The 16,671-nt window shown below is 36.2% G+C and overlaps 2 protein-coding genes across 2 annotated transcripts; one reads left to right on the top strand and one right to left on the bottom strand.

The window, feature by feature from the left end:
• Nucleotides 1-7,903: 7,903 nt before the first annotated feature.
• Nucleotides 7,904-11,112, top strand: BO95DRAFT_289698 (sodium/calcium exchanger protein). Its single transcript, XM_025581711.1, has 2 exons — nucleotides 7,904-8,188; nucleotides 8,266-11,112. Exons 1-2 carry the CDS (start codon nucleotides 8,000-8,002, stop codon nucleotides 10,939-10,941), a joined length of 2,865 nt encoding a protein of 954 aa, XP_025437328.1. The 5' UTR covers nucleotides 7,904-7,999; the 3' UTR covers nucleotides 10,942-11,112.
• A 170-nt stretch (nucleotides 11,113-11,282) lies between these two features.
• Nucleotides 11,283-16,562, bottom strand: pan1 (actin cytoskeleton-regulatory complex protein PAN1; the record flags this gene model as incomplete). Its single annotated transcript, XM_025585228.1, has 7 exons — nucleotides 11,283-12,450; nucleotides 12,512-13,054; nucleotides 13,148-15,208; nucleotides 15,260-15,323; nucleotides 15,388-16,032; nucleotides 16,388-16,390; nucleotides 16,553-16,562. The coding sequence occupies 7 exons, from the start codon at nucleotides 16,560-16,562 to the stop codon at nucleotides 11,283-11,285; spliced, it is 4,494 nt and encodes a 1,497-aa protein (XP_025437327.1).
• Between the last annotated feature and the right edge of the window lie 109 nt (nucleotides 16,563-16,671).

Here is a 16,671-nt window from a genome sequence, read left to right as displayed (position 1 = left end):
CAGACGAAGTATCTTAAAATAATTTTAATAAAAATTTATTAAATAATATATTACTTTTTCTTAAATAACTAAATGTAAGAAGAATTAGAAATTATTAGAAACTACTTAATATAGTAAATATACTAGTTAGATAAAATAAGTAAAATAATTAAAAATAGTTTTTTATTAATTTTAAAATTAATTTTTAAAAAATCTTTTTTTTAAAGAATCTTAGAATAATATATTATATAAAAAAAAGAAATAAGTAATATAATAATATAGATATTTAGATTAAAATCTTAATAAATCTATATTAACCCCGAAGCAGCTGCTATAGTAATAGATATAGACTGCTGTAGCAGTAAGTATTATATAACAATATATAACAGCTGAGAATAAATTCTATATTTTATAAATATAAAAATCTAATTTTTTAAAGTTTTCTTTTTAAGATAAGTTAATTTTATAAAATTAGTATATCTATTTAACTTTATATTAATTTTTTACAGGTATTTTTATAGAATTAAATTATTAGGAACTACTTAACACAGTAGATATACTGGTTAGACAAGACAAGTAAGATAGTCAAAAACAGTCTTTTATTAATTTTAAAACTAATTCTTAAGAAATCTTCTTCTCTAAAAAATCTTAGAACAATATATTATATAAAAAGAAGAAATAAATAATATAATAATATAAATATCCGGATTAAAATTCTAATAAATCCGTATTAACCCCGAAATAGCTATTATAATAGTAGATATAGACTGTTATAATAGTAGATATTATATAATAATTATATTTCTCCGCCAAGCCGGGCTATCTGGTATAATAATATAATTATAAATAGTTTTATTATTTACTCTAATTAGATATTTTTACTAATAATATTTTTTAAATAGTAGAATTCGGTGCTGTAATAATAAAAGAATTATCTAGTAGACTATATATTCTATAAATAAAAGATTTTAGAATAGTAAATAAAGTATATATTTTATTAATAATCCGATTAGAATCCGATGTAAAGTATATATATAAATAAAAAAGATTAATATATTTTTATTTATTTTTATATCTTAACTTTGTATTAAATTTTTTTTTTATATTTTTTTTTCTTATTGTTTTCGCTCTTATTTTTATTATTTATTTTATATTTTATTTGTTAATTTATTCTTTTAAAATTCTTATTTCTACTATTTTTTAATATAATACTAATAACTACTTACTGTTGTTTAGCCGACACGTCTATTATACCTAAGATTTTTTTTTATTTATATTATTTAAAAACTAGTATTAAGAATTTTAATATTATTAACACGGAAAACTTTACATCTGACTGTATTTTTAATACTATAATATTTATAGTATATAAATAATATTTTAATAAAAACTAGATTTGTTATTAAATATATTTTAACAGTTTTTTAGTAGATTTCTTAGATTAATAAAAATTAGACTTTGATTGATATGCTGGAAAATATTTTTAAATTCTTATAAATTTTAAACTAAAGCCAGAAGTTTTTTGTCGACTATATTATTTTTAATTAAAATCTAAATTAAAATCTAATATTTTATATTTAAATTAATTATTTAATTCTAGCTCTGGCCACCGGCTTTAAAACAGCCGAGCTGGCCTACTACTATAAATATAAACTAACTAATATTAATAAATCTAAGATTACTATATATTTTTTTATTAATTTTCTGTTAATTTATAAGCTAATTTACTAGTTTAATCTGATTTTTTATTATTTTTTTATTACAGGCTGTTGTTTTATTACGAATAATCTAATTATACTTTATTTAATACCCGGAAATAATAGATTTTTTTTATAAACTAGAGTCAAGCAGGTATTTTTTAAGAAGATTTACTATAAAATATATATTATATATAATAATAAGACCTTTTTTTAAAATTTTTGTATTTAAAAAATAAAGCAGTTCTAGTTTTTTACTGCTTATTTTCTATAAGAATAGTACTAATTAGCCGGATTGGTCCGGTAATTTTTTAATAAAAATCTAGCTTATTTATAGGAATTTTTGTTTTAATTATATATTTTAGTATTAATTTTTAAATATATCTAATATAGTAATTTAATATAGATTTAGTTATTTTTTTTATATTTAAAAATAAAATATTTTCTGCTGTTTTAATTTTTTTTTTGTTTTTTATAGCTTTAAATAGCTTGCTGGATATTATTTATAAATTCTTCTAAAACTTATTTATTATATTTACTTAGCCAGTCTGTTTATTTAACTAAAAAATACTATTTATTATTAAAAGTCTGCTTATTTTTAATATCTTTAATCTTAAACTTCTTTTTCTTCTTTAAATCTAGAAAATAGAGTTGGTTTTATAAATCTATATTAGATTTCTATTATTTTAATAATAATATATAAAAGATATTATAAATTTAACTATAGTAGTTAGACAGAAAAATTCGATATATCTGTTTTTTAATAACTACTAGAATTTTTAGAGATTTAATATATCGAGAAGCTAGCTTCTGAAATAAAACTTTAATTTTTAAATTTTTAGTAGATAGCTTTATAAGATCTTTCTTTTTAAAAGTTATTAACTGGTATTTTTTATTATAGTACTTCTTTATTACTTTATTAACTTTTTGCTAGTAATTTTATAGGTTTTTCTATAGTACAGCTAGCTTATTAATTTAATTTTTAGCTATAGAAATCTTTCTTTAAAAAGTACTGATCTCGGTACGAAGATAAAAATCAGACAAATAATCTAAAAAAGTCTCGAAAGAAGAATAACTAATAGTTAAATTTAGAATATTATTATAAGTAAATTAAATCAAAGATAGTAAAATAGGCCAGTTTAGATAATTTTTATTAACAAAGTATTAAAAATATTATTTAAAAATCTGATTTATTTTTTTAGTTTAACTATTAATTTAGGATCGAAATACTGTCGACAAACGGAGTTTAATCTAAATATAATAAATAATTTAAGACCAAAATTTGCTAGTAAAAAGAAAACTTTTATTTAAAATTATATTCTAAGATAGTCTAAATTAAAATTTAATCTTTTTATAAAAAAGTTCAGCAAGTTCTAAAGCAGTTATAATATATAAAATAAATAGAAATTAATACTACTTTATAAATCTATTTATAATAATAAAAATTAAATCTAAAATATTATCTTTTATTATAATAGAAGATAGATCTATAATAAAATCTATAAATAGTTCGACAAAAAGTCAGCTAGAAATCGGTAGTAATTTAAGCTTGCTATATAATTTATATTTAATAAATATAACTTTTTAATATATAGAGCACTTTCTAATATAGATAATTATATTTTTATAAAGATTTATCTAATAAAACTTTTTTTTAAAAAAGATTTTTATTTTTAATTATTTAAAATAGCCTGCTAGCCGATTATTATAATAAAAGCTTAATAAATATTACCGAAGACTTTGTTCTGCAGGAATATATAAGTAGTATTTATATATAATAAGATTATTTTTATTAATTTTTTAATATTTAGATCTAGGATTATTTTTTAAAATAACAAGTTTTCAATAATATATTTCTATATTTTTATTTTAGATTTTTTTAATTAAAAAATATAATTTCTTATTAATTTTAGAATAGAATAAGTCTTTATTTTTATATACTCGGAATACTGCTGATATATTAATATATTTATTATAAAATAAGCTTATTCTAATAGTTTTAGAATATAATAAGTTTTTATATTTATATACTCAGAATACTACTAATATATTAATATATAAATTATAAAATATTTTTATTTTAATAGTCCAGCTAACTGCTTCTATATTAGTTTAATTATATTTAGATTTTAATAAACTTAATACATACTAGCAGGTATAAGATTTAGAGTTTTTCTATAAAAATATTTTATTATATTCTAGCTAGAACTTTTTTAAAACTAGCTATAATTTTATAAAAGATTTACTAGTTATTTAATATTATATTAATTTTAAAATCTTTATATTAGACAGAACTTTTAAGTCTTTTTTTATTCTTAATAGCAGATCAGCAGGGTTGCGCCTACTAAATTAATATTAAATAATAAAGTTATAACTACTAAAGTATATATATTATTAAATCTAACAACTATTTAGCTTCGGCTGTTTTATAAAAATCTAAAAATTTTAATAATCTAAAAAAACTTTAACAGTATATAATAATTCTTTAAAATATTAATACTAATACTTAAATAAATAAATAATAGTAAAAAACTTTTAGTCTAGGGTTAAATAGTAAGTTTTAATACTATTAAACTTTTTTAATTAGAATATAATAAAATAATATATTTTATAGTTATCCAGCTGGAATAATATCCCTGCTATATTTTATTAAAAAGTATCTGTTTCTATCCGGATTTTTTATTAAAAATTAAAATATCTTAATAAAGGCGCAGTTTTAAAACTATAAAAAAATTATTAAAATATTATTATTTTTTTACTAGTTAATACTACTCTTCCAGGCTTCTTTCTATTCTGGGTATCTTTTAAAAGAAAGATTAGTAGCAATATAATTAAAAAATAATTTTTAATAAAATACTAATAAAAATTATAAAATCTTAAGAATATTTAGATCTTATAATATATAGTTAATATCAGCTATATAAAAATATTAAATATCTATTAGAAATTTATTAATATACTATATAAAAATATAATATATTCTAAAAATTTAATATAATTTTAATAAAAAATATACTTTAATAGCTTAATATAAAGATCTGCTTTTTGTAAGCATTCTAATACTTAATATAAATAAAAAATATAAAAAAAATAATTCTTTAAAAAAAATATTATTTAAATAAGTAATATAGAAAATATTTAATATATTATAAAGAGCTAAATAGATATAGTTTTAAAATATAACCAGAGTATTAGTTAATCCAAAAAATATAACTAGATATTCGAAATATTTATAGTAAATTTAAAAAACTATTTTCTATTTATCTTTCTGTTTAATATAAATTTGGTAATATATATTCTAAATATCTAGCTTAAAAAAATATTTAGCTTCTATAATCCTATTTAAAATTTTTAAAATTAAAAATAAAAAATAATAATTCTTAATTAAAATCTTATTAAGTCTTCTGTAATCTATATATAATCAGAGATTTTTATTTTTTTTTAGTATAAAAAGAATAAAAGCTTCTGCAGGACTTTTAGAAGATTAAATTTATTTTAATTAAATATTTTTATTAATATAATAATAAAAAGATTAAAGCTTAATTTAAGATAAAAAATAAATAGATTTATACAGTAAAATTTTGCTATTTTTTAAATTAATAGTATAGTCCGAGGGTCCGTAAGAAGAAAGTTATTAAAAATAACTAAAAAAAAATATATCTGTAAAATCTTAAAGCTCAAAAAATAATATAATTTTATTAAATCTAATTTATAAATAATTCAAGAAGACTTTATCTTTTAGTAGCTAAATATTTTCTAAAAGTTTAATAATAGTATAAATATAAATAAGATTTTAGTAAGCTTTTATAAATTTATAAAAAAATAAAATCTTTAATATTTAGATTTTATACTACTACTGTTGATTCTATATAAATAAGTAAATATATAGATCTTCTAAAATAATTATTAAAAATAAAATAGAACTTTCAGAAAGATCTGAATTATAATTAATAACTATATAATATTTTATAAATAATTATATAGTTCCTCTCAAATTAGTAGTAGTAATAAGAATTTTTTATATACTATAAATATTTATAGTAAGATAATTAATTATAGTAACCAGTAGAGCTATAAAATAGACTATATTTGAATAAAATTATTAAATAAATTAATAGCTAATAAGATTAATCTTAATATATAAATCCAAGTCTGTATAGGTTTCAAGTATGTTTCTAAAGCAAATAGATATATTAAAGCAAGTAGCAGTTTTTATATTAAGCTAGTTTATTAAAAATATAAAAACTTTTTTAACTACTATTTTTTTTCTATTAATTCTGGTTCGGTTCTATTTTTATTTCTATAAAAATATCGGTTGGCTAAATAGTATTTACTATTATATTTATAACAGCAAAAAATTTTCTCTTTTTAATTTTTTTTATTTCGAGGGGATTTAGACGAAAAAAACTTATTATTAGATTATAAAAATCCGGATTCTCTAAAAATCTTATTTAAATAGTATTTTTAGTTTTCTAAATCTCGTTTTCTCTTTCAGTTTAATATATTCTAATAATAAATAATAATAGATACTATTTTCTCTTAGAAGTCTAGTAGTTTTAATATATATTTATAAATATATTAACTAAGTTCCGGTGCCAGTTTTAAAAAGAAGATTAATATATATTTATTATTTTATTTAGGTTCGAAATAACACTCTAAAATATTTAAGTAAAAATAAAACTTTTTTAGATTCTAATTAGTTTATTAATAGGCCTGTTTAAGCTGCTTTATAATATCAGACTATAAAATAACTATATTTCGAATAAAAGAAAAAGTCTATTAAATAAAATAATCTTATAATTTTTTAATATTTTAGTAGTCTTCCGGGAATTTTTTATTAATATATTAGTATTATCTCTACCGATAGATAAAGTCTAAATAGCTAACTATAGCTAGAATCTTTTAATTCTTTATTTAATACTTTTGAGAAGTTTTTTTAAAAATATATAATAAATTATAAATCTATTCTGTTCTCTATTATAAACTAAACCGAAGAAAAAAAATAAAGATTTTTTTAAGTTTAATTTTTTTTTTCTTATTTAGAAGATAAGGTTGAGCTAATATAATATTATTATAATTTTATTAAAAATTTAATATTTTTATATTCTATTTATAATACTTAAATCTGTTTTTTTAATTATTTTAACTATTCTAATTAGTAAATAGTAGTTTATACTTCTTAAATATCTGCCTAGATTAGATAATATGATTTAAAAATAAATAAAGTATCTTAAGATAATTCCAACAAAGATTTGTTAGATAATATATTACTTTTCTTTAGATAATTAAAAGTAAAAAGAATTAGAAATTATTAGAAACTATTTAACGCAGTAAACATACTGGTTAGACAAGATAAATAAGATAATTAAAAACAGTCTTCTATTAATTTTAAAACTAATTCTTAGAAAATCTCCTTCTCTAAAGAATCTCAGAATAATATATTATATAAAAAGAAGAAATAAGCAATATAATAATATAAGCATCCGGATTAAAATCCCGACAAATCTATATCAACCCCGAAGCGGCTGCCATAGTGGTAGATATAGGCTGCTGTAGCGGTAGGTATTGTATAACATAAATATAAAATATTAAATATATATACTGCTTCTGCTATAAAAGAAATTTCACTTTTTTAAATAGTTTTAATAATAAAATAGATTCTGCCCTCTTGCTCTATTAAAGAATTTAATAATTAAGATATATTTAGTAGAATTATTAGTAGTTGAATTGCTTTATATTAAAGAATATAAGACTGATGCGTGCAGGTGGCGGGTGGCTTATCATAGCAGGTGGCTTACTGATTACGTTAACTAGTTAGTTAGTTAGTTAGCTTCGTTAATTTACCAGATAGTACAATACTAGCTAACTTAGCTATAACTAGCCAGGCTGTAACTAAGTGGTAAGATAGGTACACATACTGTACTGTACTGTATAAAAAACATACTTAATAATCATATCTGCACCGCCTCCGGCCGTGACATCAGTGGCTGGTGCTCCCTATACGTAGTCAACCTTACTTAACTTTACTCACTGGTCTTTCCTCGATGGTCGTCTGTCTATCATCGATCTGTCTGTCTAAACTATCCGTCCTCCACCTGCTCTGCCCCCCTTCTCTTTCTACCTCCTTCATTCAATCTTCGGCCCGTTTATCTGCGCGACACCAACACCCTCTGTCTCCATTTTTCAGACCCTCAGCTCTTTGTTCGTCGCTTTCTCTTTGCCGCAGCTGGATGGTGCTCACTCTGTTTCACACCAGCCACGTGCTTATCCGGGTGTGTGGATCGTGACGGCCTATCGCCCAGGATGCCGCGATATCTCTCAAAATGCTATCAAGACTGATTTCTCGCCACAACCGAATCTCTCGGCAAAGGCGCTTCTCTGTTCGGCCATTTTTCTGGTCCATCATACTTCTGACGTTTCTGGGTCTCTCCAGTTGGACTTTGCAACGGCTCACGCATGAACCTGCCGTTCCCGACCTATGGCTGCTTCGCCAGCGCGACAACACACCGGAGGTACGTATCTCTTCTCAAGTCTCGGGTAATTGTCTGGATGAAGTACGGGGCTCTGACTTCCTTTACGCTCTATGCAGTGTCGCTTAGTCCGTCAAGCCCAGGACCAGTGCTCTTTCATCAGGACAAACTGCCCTGATGATCAAGATGGACTCATATCCTACCTTGAGCTCTATTATTGCACCTTAGCGAATGCGAAGCCTTTGGCGCTCATAGTCATCATATCATGGCTGTCCCTATTGTTCAGTACTATTGGGATTGCCGCTAGTGATTTTCTCTGCATCGATCTGAGCACACTGGCCAGTGTTCTCGGGTTGAGTGAAAGCCTCACAGGCGTCACCTTCCTTGCCTTTGGCAACGGTAGCCCCGACGTGTTCTCCACGTTTGCTGCCATGCGATCAAACAGTGGTAGTCTGGCTATTGGGGAACTTCTCGGCGCAGCAAGCTTTATAACATCAGTGGTTGCTGGCTCGATGGCGCTGGTCCGCCCATTCAAGGTTGCGCGGAGGAGTTTCGTTCGAGACGTAGGATACTTTGTTGTGGCTGTGAGTTTTAGTATGTTTCTACTTGCTGATGGACGCCTGCATGTCTGGGAGTCAGCCACAATGGTAGCTCTATACTGTTTTTATGTGGTGCTTGTTGTAACATGGCACTGGTATATCCTACGACGGCGCCGAGCCTACGAGCGAAACTTAGCGGCACGGTCGCACTTCCACATACCTGAAAATCAAGAGCTTGACATCGAAGAGTTCGAGGACGATGATCCTGGGATAGCATCTGAGTCTACGAGTCTCCTTCGCGACGAAGATTTCAACGCGCTGGAAAGGTCTGATGCTGGGATTTGGCAAGAAGGAGAGGAAGACGATGAAACCCGCAACCGTTACCTGGCTGAAATACGGGATAACATGCGTGTCTTTCGTCCAGTTGCCCGGCGACGCAATACTTTAAATCCCATCCGGCCAAGCCTCGTGGGTGCACTGGAATTCCAGTCCATTCTTACTTCTCTCCAGAAATCGAGGAACCTTCACCCAGATGCCCCACCCGTCAACCTGGACCAATATTCAGACAACGAGGAAATGGCCATGCCATATGTGCATTCGGACAACGTCTCGGTTGCATCTCATCCGCACGCTAGTCGACCCTTGACCAGCGATCGCTTGCATTCTAACCAAGCACGCGTTTCAACTCGAACTCGAGCCGTATCTGCCAATGCTGCAGTGGACCTAAAATTGGACACAAGCATATTAGAGTCTAACTCCCGACAACCCCTGCTGACTGTCAGCCAACCCTCGGTCAACAGTCAAGCAATGAGCGGCATACATCAGCCCAATTGTTTAAGCCAGAGTCCAAACCTCCTTGCTCCTCCGGAAACGTTCCACTTACCCACATACCAGTCATCAAACTCACATCCCAGTTCTCCACTGGCCATATCCCCTAGGGGTACGGCTCTATCTGCAGAAGCCCATCTAGATAGCCCAATTAGCCCTTTTCCACCTCTTCTGGATGGAATGGGTCCAGTGTCTTCGAGGGCACCGAGCATTCGCTTACCGCCTGCTACAAGTCCCACTGAACCACTCTATTTTCAGGACGGTGTTGAGGTCAATGGGGGCAACCAAATCAAAACGTCGGCAACATCTTGGGCTACCTCTTGGTCTAAATTTCAGTCAATCATGGCGATACTTTTCCCTACAATGGTTGGATGGAAATCCAAATCTATCTGGGAGCGACTTTTAGGCGTCATTGCAGCTCCTAGTGTGTTTCTGTTAACAATCACACTCCCTGTCATTGAGGCAGCACAGTCAAGCCCTGATGCTGGCGGGTTTTCCGTCGTCATAACACCTGCAGATACTGTCAACGACCATGCGCCCCTGATAGCTTTACCGGAAGACAGCCCGCTTCTACATGCCCTTGATCAAGAACCCAGAGCCGAAGATGCCATTCATTCAAGCCGGAAGTCCCAGTGTGCACCACCGCGGTCACGCCTTGATTCTGAAATTCCTTTCATTGAAGAAAGCACGGGTTCGTGTACAACAACCACGAAAGAGTGGTGCTCTTGGCTGGTCTGGGTCCAGCTTTTCACGGGTCCTTTCTTTGTGGCTCTGATTACTTGGACGGCCATGGATCCCGAGTTGAAGCTTCGCAGTCTACTATTACCGTTCTTGGTCTCACTACTATTTTCGCTGGTATGTAGTACGGCCCTTATAATCAGCACGCGGCACCGTTTGGCTTCGCAGCCTCCAAAAAAGTGGCGGCCTTTTCTAGCACTCTTAGGGTTTGTCGTCGCTATCTTCTGGATTGCGACAATAGCCACAGAAGTGGTCAACCTCCTCAAGACCTTAGGTGTTATCTTGAACATCAGTGATTCTCTTCTAGGACTCACAGTCTTCGCCGTGGGCAACTCACTAGGTGATCTTGTTGCAGATATCACTGTTGCGCGTCTGGGCTATCCTGTCATGGCACTAAGTGCCTGCTTTGGGGGGCCCATGCTAAATATTCTTCTAGGAATCGGCTTGGGGGGTCTATACATGACTGTGAATGCGAGGCCAGGAACAATCGAAGCGCACGGAGGCTCTTACGAAATTGAGGTCTCGAAAGTTCTTGTCATCAGTGGCGCTACCTTATTGATTACTCTGCTCGGGCTATTGATTGTAGTTCCGTTGAACGGCTGGAGGATGGACCGGAAGATCGGCTGGGGCCTTGTGGTCTTATGGGGCATCAGTACACTAGGCAATGTTGTTGCTGAAATTCTAAGTTGAAGTTTTCAAGGGATTTAGGAGCTATCCTAAAAGATCTTTCGCAGGAATATCATATTCCTTCAGTGGCTCTTGGGAAGGTGCGTGGTGCTTTGCTCCGTCATTTATACACTATATAGATTAAGATACATATTGAAAGGGGGTATCTAAGTCACACCAATGCTTTGTTAGGGTTTTTTTTCACTGTTGTAGGGGTTATCCCGCGTGCTCTTTTTACGTAGTCATCTGAAACAGTAAAGTCAATTCGAGGTGAGGTTCACGGCGCATCTTCTCAACTACATTCTCGACATCCAAAGTGGTAGAGCTCTAAAAACAAACATTTCGAGGTTAAGTAGATCGCGTTCTTACTCTAAAACACGACCTGCGGTAGAACTGATGCTTCGATCATTGGTCTGCACTTTCCTAAGCCCTTTACCTGCTTGGATGGAGGCTAGCAAAGCCCCTCGGTCCATTGCGCCTGCTGGTGCTGAAGGGGGTGCAGGTGGCGGAGGTATACCCGGAGGTGGAGCAGGAGGTGCCATGCCGGGTGCAGGAGGCGGCGGCGGCGGCGGCGGAGCAGCAGGCTCGACGCTCAAAACAGGCACCGGGGGAGGGGGGGGTGGAGGTGGCGAGGGCGTTCCTTCAGTTCCAGAAATCGTATCTTCTTTCTCACCAGATGGCACTTGTGGAACTACTGGGATATCTTGTATAGAACTGGACGATTTCGACGAAGGCTTGTCATCCATGGCGCTCAAAGGCCGCGGAGGAGCCATAGTACCGAATAGGATACTGGCGAGCTGCTTCGCACTGCCACCTCCAGGGCGTTCGTCATCGTCGTCATCAGAGGAATCGAAGTCTGAGCCTGCTGCAGACCAGTCATCGTCTGCTTCAGGACGAACACGCGACTTGCGTTCCAAAGGTCCAGGAGCAGTGAAAGTCGGTTTGGTGCTCTCTTGTTGTTGCGCTAATCGATGAAAAGGGTTCGTCGACTGGGAATCGGCTTTTGAAGGCACGCTTGTTGTGGGATGAGAAACCGGCAGAGAAGCAGCAGGAATTTCTTGACCCTGACCAATTTTCTTAAAGTAGGGATTCTTGGATTCAGCCTCGGGGCTGAGATTACCCGCGGAGGACTGGCCGGGACTGACGACGGGATCTACCGGCGGCGCTGAGATTGTGTTCGAGGCTGGAAGCGCAGTGGTTAATGCCGCGGGAAAGACTTGACTTTGAGTCGGTGTGGCATCCCGAGGAACGATATCTGCGGGGCCTTCCTCATCTGAAGAACTTTCCTGCTCAAGGTCTTCCAACTCCAATTGAAGCTGCCGCTCTCTTTCTCGTGCCATTTCAAGCTCAGCGCGCTGAGCTGCAAGCCTTGCTTCCTGCTCCTTCGCCGCGTGAATTGCGTCTTCCTTTCTTCGTTTCTCTTCCTGCTTCTTTATCTTGCCTTGCCTGACCTGCTCTTGAAGTGCAGCAAGGCGCGCTTCCTGTGCCTCTTTCTCCTTCATCAGCTCTTCTTCACGCAGTTCGGCCTCGGACCTAAAGTAAGTGTGCATGTTAGTAAAATGGTTATAGAAATCGTGTTGCAATGGGGGCATACTCCATGCGCATGGTCTCTTCCTCTAGTGCACGCTGCTCCACTTTGATGGCTTGTTCACGATTAGACTGTTCTGTTTCGGCGACTGCATTCGCAGCTTTCTTCGCATCAACCTGGTCCGCACTGTCGGTGCGAACCCTTCTCGAAGGTGGTGCTGGGGGAGGCTTCTTGCCAGCCGGTTTGGAGTGTATCACAGGTCCTCGTTGCTCTTCGGCCAGACGTCGCTGTCTCTCTTGTTCCCGCTTGGCATCTTCCTCTTCGGCTCGCCTTAACCGTTCTTCGCGTTCCCTCTTCTCTCGCTCCTGACGCTGAGCAAGAGTTTCAATGGCGCCATTTTGAGGCTTCAGGCCGGCAGCTGCCATTCGCTCAGCAATGCGCTTTTGTGCACGCTCCCTGGCAGCCATCACCCGGTCCTCATGTGTAGAGCCAGGCAACGATCCCATAGAGCCTGTGGACACGGGCGAGGACCGCACGGCAGGTACTTTCGGGGACAATCTACCGTCATCATGTTGGCGCTGGTCTTTGGCAGTGGCTGGCCTAGATTGTCTAGATGCGAAAGTCAGTTAACGAGGTTGTTCCCAGGGCTCTCTGGCTGCGGTTGATATTGTGTTCATGGGCGATATGGGAGGGACTTCTTACTCGTCCTTACGAATATGGGCGGTGCGGCTACCGCGTTTCAAATCGTAAATAAAGTCCCGAATAACATCTTCCACACCCAAGGCATCTTCCCAACGTCTTCTTTCGTGCTCACGTGTGGAACTCTCACCACCGTCTTTGAGGCTGTCTTCAAGACTCTGTGCGAATTCCTTCACGCTAACTTCCACATCGCGAGTCATCGTCTCATTTTTCTCTCGCTCAGCCTTCACTTTGGCAGCTTCAACTTCGAGGCGACGAGCAGCAGCTCCATCATCATCCTGGGAAGGCGGTGGAGGCCTTCCAGCGAGTTCGGCAGCGCGGGCCTGCATTCTGGCACGCGCCCGTGCCTTTATGCGATCAGCCTCAGTCACAGAGCCCCCGGGCCCTGTGCCAACGATGTCAGAGGCACTGTTAGGATGGTCCTTAGCATCCTTGAGGCGGAATAGCTCCAATCTAGCTTCTGCAATCTCTCGTTCGATGCGCCTCACCTCCGATGCAATTTGCGGAACTAGGTCCTCATAAGCCTGTAGCTGACGGCGTAGCGATCGCCGCTCTGCGCCAGAATCAAGGTTGCGCAAGAAGGCATCTGGGTGGGTGTCAATGTCATCTTGCACACGTCGAATGCGATCCATCAGGCTTTCCGCCTCTCTCCGGTCTCTTCGATCTAAAGCATCATCCTCTTCGGCCTGATTCTCGTCCTGGAAATCCACCGCATCGAGCATTATCTGCGCCTCACGCATCTTCTTCTTCAGTTGTTCGACAGAAAATTCTTCTTGAGGTGCCTGTGAAGTAGCAGGGGACGGTGTCCGACCACTGTTACCTACACGACGACGAGCGCTGGAGCGATAACCGGCAGCCGCCTCATCGTTGTTCTTAAACAAAGTGGCATCTTTGCGGCCGGCTCCTGGAGAATTTGAACCACCACGGAATGAATGCTCTTTCAGATAGCTAACACCGGTCTTCTGCGGCTGTAGAAACGCGCCTGAAGCTTTCCGTGTTTCTGCATCCTGTGAAAGCATAGACTTGATTGTGCCGATAGAATCATCCAAATTCCTCGTTGACGGGGGAACAAGCTCCGGTGGTAGGCGGCTAGGCACTGGATACCCGTTGAGCTTCCTATAGATCAGATGCATCGCAACAGCAAATTCGTCCATGTTGAGACGGCCTCTATTGTGAGGGTCTGCTAGCGTCCAAATGCGTTCCAGGTCTTTCCTGTCTAAGCCGCTTTGGCCCATTATCTCGATCGCGGTGTCACCGCCGATGAAGCCTTTGCGAAATCCGTCCCATGCTCGGAAGAGATCATCATAAATCTTTTTCTCCTCTTTTGTGATAGCCCAGGGAATGCGAGCGTTGCCCGAAAGGCCGGCAGCGGAAAAGCCTCCTTCGCGTCCCGGTTGCGGCATGAGTTGCTGCTTCAGAGCTTCAATGTTAGGCAACCCCGACGACGGGGCATTGACGAAGCCCCATTGACCGGGAACACCGGTAGGCTGCGCAATTAACCCAAGGGCGGCCCCGGTTTGTGAAGGACTAAGGCTGTACCCGGGACCGGTAGGCATTGGTGGAATAGGAGGGTGAGGCCCGCTATAGCCCGTAGGCTGAGGGTTAGGCATGAACCCTGTTGGCTGGGGTTGCAAATCTTGCTGCCGAGATTGCCCAGGTAGACCTGTGATCTGGGAAGGAAGAGAGCCTTGGCCTGAAAACGACGACTGACTTTGCTGGAAGCCGCTCGTTTGCTGGAAGCCCGTGTGCTGCGCCGCGAGCTGGGTCAAAAGCTGGGCGTTAGTAGGTTGCTGAGGCTGAGGCTGCTTCGGAGCTGAAGGGATAGCTTGATTTTCCATCATTGGACCATCAAAGTTCGGGACATTTGTCCTCGCGACGGGGTCCGGTTGTGTATCCGGAACTTGGAAAGAGATTATGTCGACCATGCTAGATACCTCGTTCTTGATTTTCTCGGGAAGGGCCTCCGGGAGATCCCTGCCTGTGATCCTGAGGTTGCATAGATACATTGCCAAAGCGAACTCGGGGAAAAACAGCTGCCCTGACTTGGTGGAATCAGATAGAACCCTGTAATTATTAGCAACATCCTGATACTGAAGACGGAGCTTGGCAACTCACCAAATCTTGGATAGATCACTTCCCGAAAGATTCGACCGTAGTAAAAGCTCCTTGGCTTTCTCTCCTGTGAGAAAGTATTAGTAACCGTGCGAGCTAAGGCTCTCCTAAGATCGATTCACATGACTGACCACTCATTGTGTGATTACTCCCTACGGCAGATTTGAATAGCTGTTCAAATTTGGCCTGATCTTGCGCCGTGATGAATGACAGTCTGATATTGGGAATCTTATTCCCGGCTGACTTGGGCGGCGGCGGTGGCGCCATCCTAGTACTGCCCTGGAATGAGTCTGCCATCTCCGTTGATGTCCTAGGAGCAGGTCGAAGACCTGTATTCGATGGGATTTGAAACTGCGCAGTCTGCGGCTGGGGGGAAAGCCCCGTGTATTGTGGTTGCTGAGCTGAAACTTGATAACCATTCTGAAGCGATTGTGATAATGCTCCAGGGTAACCAGTAAGTTGAGGCTGCAGCTGCCCGGTGGGGAATCCTGTAGACTGAGGCTGTAGCTGAGAGCCCCCTAGCCCGACCAGCTGAGGGGGCCCATAGCCGGTTGACTGAGGAACGAAGCCAGTTTGATGTGGTAGTGGTAGTGGTAGTTGTTGTTGTTGTTGTTGCTGTGGTTGGCTGGGAGGAAATGGCGAGTAGGGGGTCTGTTGCTGCTGCTGCTGCTGCTGCTGCTGCGGCTGCACGAAAGGGGGTTGGCCGGGACGAGCGCTGTTGGCGCCCAGGAAAGAGCTCGACGAAGAATACATTAGCAAACGCACGGTTACATTTACTGAAGGAGAGGAAAGAGAAACAAGCTCAAAATAAGGAGACGATGGAGAGCGCAGAATAGGAGGAGAAAAGGTAAAACGACAGAGGAAGAGCCGGGCGCGCGAACAGGACAGGCAACAGTTTCGGGGGTTTCGGGGGAGGCGGGAGTATTTGGGGGTGGGGAGCTGCCGGTGCGTTGCATCGGTCGGCGACACTGATGACGGGTTGACAACTTACATAATCAGGGACGGTAAGTTACTCAGTAATTAATCTGTACTACAGTACAGTAACTAGGTACGTGGTTAACTAACTTAGTGTGTTTGTCAGTCAGATAATAACCAAGCCAGCCCGGAGACAATTTAGGCCTACCCACAAACCATCTATATATTGTACAAAGTGTATGTATCATTACGTGTATCACAATTAATTTGAAAATCTTGATTATATCTAGTTGCTTGTTGCTTGTTGCTTGTTGCTTGTTGGCCCAATAGCTTTCAATAGATCTGGATTTATCGAGTCTGCAAGGTGGCTTGCTGACTTACCTGGCTTCATTAGCTAACTAATGATATTGTTAACCTATTATTACTTGCGAGTTAAGCGACTGCTATTAAGTTACAAGTATCTACTCAAGCTTAAGAAAGTTGATCAATTTAGCGGCTTA

The sequence above is a fragment of the Aspergillus brunneoviolaceus genome (assembly GCF_003184695.1).
Source record: "Aspergillus brunneoviolaceus CBS 621.78 unplaced genomic scaffold BO95scaffold_91, whole genome shotgun sequence".
NCBI lineage: Eukaryota > Fungi > Ascomycota > Eurotiomycetes > Eurotiales > Aspergillaceae > Aspergillus > Aspergillus brunneoviolaceus.
Note: the sequence above shows the minus strand (reverse complement) of the source record. Positions and strands in the feature narration are given on the sequence as shown.

Excerpts from the sequence above, each read along its gene's own strand:
- BO95DRAFT_289698 (XM_025581711.1), top strand. The coding sequence starts at position 8,000 with ATGCTATCAAGACTGATTTCTCGCCACAACCGAATCTCTCGGCAAAGG. Across the intron at positions 8,189-8,265 it reads AGCGCGACAACACACCGGAG|TGTCGCTTAGTCCGTCAAGC; the intron begins GTACGTATCTCT and ends CGCTCTATGCAG.